Below are 8,396 nucleotides of genomic sequence, written 5' to 3'. Positions count from 1 at the left end.
CACACACACACACACACACACACACACACACACACAGATAATCTAGACTCAAGACAGTAAGAAGCATATTTAATGTGTTGAAAACAAACAACCATTGTTGCCATGTCTCAATTGAGTTATGTACAATATTGGATTTGGATTCAATATGCAGCACGATTGCAGTCAAGACTTTAGAGGGATATAAAATACGTTAAAGAAAGTATAATTCATTAGCAATCAGCAGGACAAACATTGGATCAAAGTGGCAATCAATGCAGAGTGGCCAGTGACACCCAGTTGAAATAGAGAGTAGCTTTGTACTTTTGTAATGTACCCATCCTCTGCATGAGAAGACTGTTAGGCAATGCACTATACATTTCTGTATTGTAGTGTAGTGTGACTTCAGGTCAGGTGCATCTGTACTGACAGTATAAAAGTATAATAGTACATTCAATAAAATAAAGCAAAAACAGCACACGGGTCAACCAACTGACATAAACAATAAGACCAAAAGAAATGCCCTTTTTCCTGAGAAAAAAAGGGCAAAGGAAGAAATAGCGGCATCTTCATCGCAGTTTCTAACAGTACAGTGGCGACAACAAAGCAGGCTGTAGACACTTGAATCATGGGTCCAGAGAGAGGATGGCTTGAAATCGAAGGACAGAGAGAACAGTAGCTGTGGGGGGGTCGTGGCGATGAGGTGGGAGGCAGCAACCCTGGTGACAAGTGACATCCCTTTGGGGAATAGATTATGCCAAATGCAGCCCCCTCATTTCCATCTCCCACTAGTAGACCTTTAGGCATTTGACCTTTGACCCCTATCGGTCATCGCTACTCCAGCTTGAGGAGCTCCACGTCAAAGAGGAGAGTGGCGTTGGGGGGTATGACCCCGGGGTGGCCTGTGGCCCCGTACGCCATGTCTGGCGTGCAGGTGATCCTTGCCCTCTGGCCCAGGCTCATCTAGGAGAAGGAAGAGAGAGGAGAGCAGTACTTCATGGGTCATTCAGTACGCTGTACGTAACATAGGGTTTTTTTTTGTGTGTGTTGTATATGTGCATGCATGTAGGCCTATGTATGCAGATATGCATGTATGTATGCATGTTGGTGGAGGGAAGGGATATACGGACATTCTGTGTAGTTTGTTGATTGTTGTATACCCATCCCAAATAAAAAGATGATTAAAAATCTAAACATAAAAAAATCTGTACGTTGACATGATGCAACACTAATGAACTGATCTTTGTCGTTTAAAAAAATCACTATTCATTATCATGTGAAAGCCTTAGTTTGATTAAGGTAATCGATTGGATCCCCAAGCATACTACATTTACACGGCCACAGAGAGTGTAGCGGTGATTAGATGCGAGACAGGTAAACCTGAACTGCCTTGAACTTGACCTGAATGCATTAACAAATGACAAACCTAAGCTGTAAGACATGTGATGCTGCTCCTCCTTACCTGAGCCACTCCATCCTCCCAGCCCTTGATGACTTCCTGCCGTCCAATCTTAAATTTGAAGGGCTTGTTTCTGTCTCGGGAAGAGTCAAACTTCTTTCCGTTTTGCAGCATACCTGCACCACAAGACAAGTCATAGAATTACAGACCAACACAACCGGTACAATAGAGCGTCATCAAATGTTTAAATGGAAATGTAATTATAAGTATTTGAATAAAATATCACTGTGTTAGTACATTGTACAAGGTTAATGTCACTGTACATTTAACTATATTATTTGCCTTCAGCACTTCAGTCGATTTCAGGTCCATGTCAAAAAGGTCCATGGCATAAAGTTTTGGCATACAGTTTTTCCCCGATCAAAGACTAATCTTTAAAAATTGTATTATTAAATGGGCTCTCTTCCTAAATAGGAATCCATTTCACATCCGTCTCATATCAAGACCCCGGGTCTTGTTTTCAAATGACCTGAGTGAAGAATGGAAACATGGCACAGGAAGCAGTGGCCTAGTTCCGTTAAGATTATTTCCCCCCCATCCCCACCCCCACCCCAAAGTTAAATAGGCCATTCCTACAACGGTATGCTGAAAAAAAACATAAAGGAGGACCAAACGGGGGAAGGGATACCGCAGTACTGCGCAGTACCGAGCTACTCTTATCGTGTTCAGCAATGATAAACCCCATTAGGGGCTAAGTTAGTGTGTCTGCCAGACGTTAATGGAGAGAGAGACAACAAATACAGTTAGTCTGGGGTCAAGGAAAGGCAGAAGAGAGAAAGAGAGAGAGAGAGAGAGAGAGAGAGAGAGAGAGAGAGAGAGAGAGATGGAGGGGAGGGAAAAGTTGAGCTATGATATTTTCTGTGTCATGAGGAGTGAGATAACATTCCGTGTAGTCATCAGACCTCGGGTTTAAATTCAGCTCACAAACCACAGCCTCCATCTTTGAAGTCTCATAAGGAAGCAACAATGAGACAAGTCAGTTATTCATCCATCTCCACAATGGAATGGAAAGGTGTGTGTATTAAACGGTCACACAAAAATAAAGCAACAGCTCAGAATTAGTATTAGAGTTAGAATTAGAGTTACGGTGACACCAGACTGATACTGTACGGCCTCTCCCGTTTCAATCCAACTAAACTTAGTCAGCTTCGCAGAACCCCTGTCGGCCAGATATCAGTGGTCTGGTAATGTTCCAGTTCTGGAGTCAGCGAGTTCATTCATGCATAGCAAGACCATTTGCACCTGCTAGGATTCACTGTGAATACTACATCCTATGAGCGAGATGGTCAGATATTAGATTAGCGTTGATTGTATCTTACATAAGCTAGTTGTGGGATAGTTTCTATGAGCACATCGCCCTCGCATCCAACGTTGCATCTCGGCCTTGCATTGAGGCCGTTTCCCTTCATTGCAGAGCAACGACGAGACAAGCCTCTCCTAAAAATACCCTGCTCGAATCTTTATGCTCATACCTCTTGGGGTTGACGATTTGGGAGTTTGGGATTGACCAACATTGACACACAAACCCTTCTCGGGGACTAGAGTAGACTACTAGACTAGACTACGCCCCACAACCAATAGCCGACAATCTTATCATTATGTTCCCTGGCCTGGGGCTATGTAAAGGGGTGGTGCTAAGTCTATCTGTCCGTCTCTGTGATAATCTAATGCTCACGGTTCACTCCCTTTCCTGCCGGGTCCACTCCCTGACTCTGTCCTGAGGGGTGTGAGAGAGTGTTACCCGGCTCAGAGCTGTGTTGCTATACAGCGGTGGAGCAGTGCAGTTAGCCACAAGGCTATTTTTACCCTGCTCACTGTAGCTACGGCTCGGTGTCCGGCTACGTCGGCTAGCTGCTCTGGCCCACGCGCAGGTGAAACCGGATAGTGTTTGTGCAAGGCTAGCTGTCGGCGGCACGTTCCTACATAAACGTGCCAAAGTAAAAATGTTTGCAAAAACGGATTGAGATGTCTGAATAAAGCTGAAACTGTGGTATAGCCAGAAAAGACATTGGACTTTCCAATCCCCCTCAACCGACTCAATTCACCCAACGTGGGAGACCCAGGGCCAAGAGCTAGAAGTATGGTAAGCTGGGAGCTGGGTGAGGGCCTAATTGGGGGCTGCAAAGGTCAAATGTCAATCAGTTGTTAAAATCCCACCCACATACTTTCCTTCACTTTCCCCAGGACAGACACACAATACAAACATGCAGTACACCGCCAACGCCAACCATCGTAGTCTTAATCCAGTGCATGTGATTTAACTATATTCATGAGTGAGTGTGTGTTTGTGTCAGTGTGTGTGTGTGTGTGTGTGTGTGTGTGTGTGTGTGTGTGTGTGTGTATGTGTGTGTGTGTGTTTAGCATTGTCTAGAATATCTACTTAGTTTCAGATGGGTACCATGACTGTGATCTCAACGCTTGTATTAGCTGGTTCGAACAAGAGTGAACAGCGCATTGAAATAGGTCTGTTTGTGCTAACAAATCTTTCACAGATTTCTTCAATGACAAATTGAAGAAAAGCACACGCTAATCTACTTTAGCATGTATTCTTTGCACAGGTTCAGGCAGCACAACTTGAACAACCCTACGATTTTGCTATAGAATTGCATCACCAGAACACCTTAGAGTTCGCACATCAGATTGTCAAACACCACTTGGTGACAGACATGAATGCTGAACACTCCTTCCTCCGGCTGTCTCCCTCGCTCCTCACTGCTGACAGATTAGAGAAGAGTGAGAGACCTAGACCCTAGAGCTAGACTCCCACGGCCCCATTGCATAACACCAGGCCTTCTACCCTGCAGAAGCCGAGACTTGGCTATCTCCTGAACGACAGACCCCGTGTTTCCCGGTCTATTTCCGTGCGACACTCAGACCCGCCAAAGTGCTGCGGTGAGTCTCTCTGCTTCATCACATTTCACCCGCCAAGACAAGGAAGAGGTCAAACATGGTAAGGAGCAGTGTCCTCATTTAGCCATGACGTCGATTGTAACGTTTGGATCCCCTCGTGTTGTCTGTGGTAACCTCTCTGTTGTTTTCACAACTAGGAGTCCCTAACCCCTTGCTAATGAGGATCAATTGCTTTTTCCTTGCTTTATAAGGAATATAATATATCTTTATCCTAAAGCTGAAGGTGGAGGAAGTATGATCCACCATGCAGGAGAACATGACCCTTTCCCTGATATATATGCCCATATATATGCCCAAATTCCTGAAAGTCTTAAGACTTTCCATTAAAAACAGGGCTAATATTGTTGACATCAAATCAGGGCACAAAGGAACACCTTAAATACAAAACATAGAATTATATAGCAACTGGAGCCGAATAAAGTAATGCGACTTTACGTTAACTTTACGTTGGAGCGAAAGGTTCACGTGGGTACCATGTCCACTGGGCACCTAAGAGGGGGTGTAGGCTTATGGCGTTGACTGCCTGAGCTAATTTGAGTATCCACAGCGGATGCAACACTCCTTCTGCAACCGCACAAGAGCTTGCAGCATCTCCAAGGTCATTACACGTTACACGCCATCTACTGTGTGTGTGTGTGTGTGTGTGTGTGTGTGTGTGTGTGTGTGTGTGTGTGTGTGTGTGAGGGTGTGTGTACTCTGCATGCTTTGAATGTCTGCGGTTGAGAGTGATACTCAGACATGGCAGGGGTCCGAGTACAGTGTTGCGTGGGTTTGTTAATGTCACCTATTAGGGTTGATTAAGGAAACTCCATTGATATGTAGGAGTTATGAATACGGAACGCGACCCTACCTACCCTTCTGCTGCCTCTTGGAAACAATGTTTAAGAAGTGTTTGAGTTGCACTCGCCTACCTTGAGCCAAATGCCTTACCCACCCTGACCCGCTGCTTAAAGACGTGCATCGGAATTAACTTTAAAGTTGCTTTGGATAAAAGCATTTGCAAGATGAATAAACAGTACATAAAACTTATTAATTACTTATTAGGTACAACCTTTGATTACCGTTGATTACTCCCTGAGCATGACGCAATCAATAATAATGTAATAGGATTATAAAATCTTAAAGATATTAATAATCCAAAGACCGGAGGCCTCATGAAAACCTGTTTTGCTACATTGCCGTTCTTGGCGAAGGGTAGCCTGCCGACCAACGCCCAACACAACACAAAAAACACAACCACTTACAAGCAAGCTCACTACTATTTACGACCATGTACAACTATGAAGTAATTTATCTTCAGTGACATTGAGCTGCATTGAGATACATGTCGTTAAGGAGCATGAAGCCCATAGGCTGTGGACGTTTGGGCTCGAACGTGGTTCTTTTCATTTGGGAGTTGAACACTTTAAGCACGACCATATCCCCATGGGTGAGGTAAACGGAGCTTATCTCGTCTGGGGGGGACGATGACAATGTACCGAGGCCTGGGATGGGCTCCCGCAAGATGAATAATCAGAAACCTGCCTTTTGTTGACGTTCTGTCTGACCTACTTGTCATGACTCCCATGCCCAAGGGATAGAAATGTGTTTTCCCAAACAGCCCCTTTAATGCCTCGCCCTCCAAGCGGTATGTGCACGGGTGTGTGCGTGCGTATGTATTAGCATTTAAATGGTGGCTCGATGCCTTTTCATTAAAAACATTTTTAGAGCGGACATGAAAACACACGAGACATGAAAATGCAGAGCACGCAAACACAGGCAAACAATTTGCACAACTTAAACCACGGCATATTTCAATAAACATCCAGTGGAGCTCCATATATTATTAAAGACACATTTCCCCAGGAATTTACTATGTGCAAGTGCTTATTTTGTTGCTCAAAAGTTGAATTCAAACCACGCTTTTATATCGTAGATGTATTCTCAATACATGTATCTCAAAATGAAACTATAAGTATATCAAAATAAACAATATTTTGGGGTATTTTATGCAATTTTGATTCTATACTATAATTTTGTATCACCCATTCTTGTAAATCACACTGGATAAGTGACTGCTAAAAGACTAGATTTGAAAGTAACCAAGCAGACAGCAAAAGCTGGTGAGGTGTGGATGATTTTGGGTGAGACCAGTGTATCTCTGCAGTCGTTACCTATGTAATGCACCACACACGTCTGGCCCTTCTTTGGAAATGTTCTTCCTGTGAAAGGGGGTGAAACGGGACAGAAAAAAACAAACGGAAGAATGTGTTATTGTGTGTTTCCACGACTCAGAACGTTGTTAATCTTATAACCTCGTCTATAACTGCGGGATTAAGTCTCACAACGTGTTCTTGGCACCAATGTTAAATCCTCCTCATGGAGTGGTATGTGGAAGGCTGCAAAGTAGGCCTACCTTCTAGTATTACTTTTGCGTGTAGAGACCATTGAATTAGCAGCCTTGAGAACAGAGGACTATCAAATTCCTGACAGTGCGTTTGTGTATTATACATGTATACGAAACATGTGTCGTGTGCATGATGTGCAACGCCTGCCTGTCCCACACAGATGCCCATAGTCCCTGTCTAGACAACGTCACTGTCTGTGTCTGGCTGATACCAGAATCGATCGAGCTTTACTATAGCTTTTAATTGGTAGTCCAAGCGGTTGCCACCAAAGTACTCCATCTGCTGTGGGATTAATGGAGAGAGGTAGTAGTTACGGTACTTCATGCTCCTCATTTCATTGCAGGTCTACTGGAAATCTGTCTGAACGGGAGGGGGCCAGACGATCCGTCTGTCTTCCCGGACTGGGCCTATGCTGCACCCCTACCAGAGCTGTATGACCTTTTATTGATGCTATTTGATTGATGAGTCATCAATACACTATACATGTCGGGACCACACAAAATAATTGCGTCGCCACCTCATAATTTATTAATGGGGATTGTGTAATTTCAATAAAAAAACATGATTCAAGTGCATATTTTCCGTCAAAATGACAAAATCGATGTTGCATTTACATGTAAATGAAACACTATTCCTCATATGGACTTGGTTTGGCTGCTTCAGACCATCCTTGTGGTGCGTTTCTATCAGCAGAGTGGACGATCACTGTGTCGACCATCCGTTGACGTTCCCCTCGCATACGCTTTAAGATGTAACCCTCGTGTTTCCATTTGTAACTACTTAAGCAAGACACATGATCGGCTGCACGCATTCACCACCGAAGCGATGGGGCTCAGTCCTATGGAAACCTTTTAATGTAACAACGCCGTTGTGTGTCCCGTTGTTATACCTACCGCCCTTGAATGTATAATACATGTCATTAATGCTTATTTACAAAACACACAAAGCACACATGACACCCCCACTGATGTGAAAGCGGCAGGAGTGAGTGGAGAGATCTAGAAAAATAAGTCGGGTCAAGCGAGGAGGATGACAACAGAAACGAGGTGTTACTGAAACCAACACCACCGACCCACACGATCTGGGATATCTATATTTAACATGATAAGTAAACATTCCTTGTAGGATGCAAATGCGCACTGACGTTGTGTTAACAATCACAGACCGACGATGGCATTGGCCACCGCACACAAACACGTAAAAATCTACATACCATCTCCGGGGGATATCGATTCCACTTCCACACCCATTACTGCATTAAATGAGTCGTGGTTCCTAAAGCATGGAGTCTATTCAGAGTGCTAATCTAATGCTGCAGCCACTTAACGGGCTCAACACGGAGGGAGCATGCATTCAGCGACCACCAGCATACACTGCACTGTGCCAACCCAAGATGTGGTCATTAAACTGTCGGATAGAGATGTATAACCCCCCCCCGCGCGCACCCCCATCCCACCCCCTCAAATATCATCATTGTCCTCCTGTTGTACTCCAAGAGACTCGATAGGCCTACTTGTTTTAATTTGTTGTATTGTGTACTGTTCACCGTTACATGTGATCTAATACATTCTTTTGTATTATCCAAAAACATTTAGACCCAGATTGTACTCCACATTTCAGCCCAACCCCAGCAGCCAAACCAAACACTGCAGCTAAACAGTGCT

At 44.2% G+C, this 8,396-nt stretch overlaps 1 protein-coding gene across 1 annotated transcript; it reads right to left on the bottom strand.

Annotated features, from left to right (window-relative positions):
* Positions 1–52: 52 nt before the first annotated feature.
* On the bottom strand, positions 53–8,134 carry fkbp1b (FKBP prolyl isomerase 1B). The gene is made up of 4 exons (XM_084483554.1): positions 7,946–8,134; positions 6,499–6,546; positions 1,439–1,551; positions 53–939 (listed from the first exon to the last, which is right to left on the bottom strand). Exons 1-4 carry the CDS (start codon positions 7,980–7,982, stop codon positions 811–813), a joined length of 327 nt encoding a protein of 108 aa, XP_084339680.1. The 5' UTR covers positions 7,983–8,134; the 3' UTR covers positions 53–810.
* Between the last annotated feature and the right edge of the window lie 262 nt (positions 8,135–8,396).

The sequence above is a fragment of the Micromesistius poutassou genome (assembly GCF_964030765.1).
Source record: "Micromesistius poutassou genome assembly, chromosome: 19".
Taxonomy (NCBI): domain Eukaryota; kingdom Metazoa; phylum Chordata; class Actinopteri; order Gadiformes; family Gadidae; genus Micromesistius; species Micromesistius poutassou.
The sequence above is the reverse complement of the archived record's forward strand: the minus strand, read 5'-3'. Positions and strand labels throughout refer to the sequence as shown.

Excerpts from the sequence above, each read along its gene's own strand:
- fkbp1b (XM_084483554.1), bottom strand. The coding sequence starts at position 7,982 with ATGGGTGTGGAAGTGGAATCGATATCCCCCGGAGATG. Across the intron at positions 6,547-7,945 it reads ATCGATATCCCCCGGAGATG|GAAGAACATTTCCAAAGAAG; the intron begins GTATGTAGATTT and ends CCCCTTTCACAG. Across the intron at positions 940-1,438 it reads GGGAGGATGGAGTGGCTCAG|ATGAGCCTGGGCCAGAGGGC; the intron begins GTAAGGAGGAGC and ends TCCTTCTCCTAG.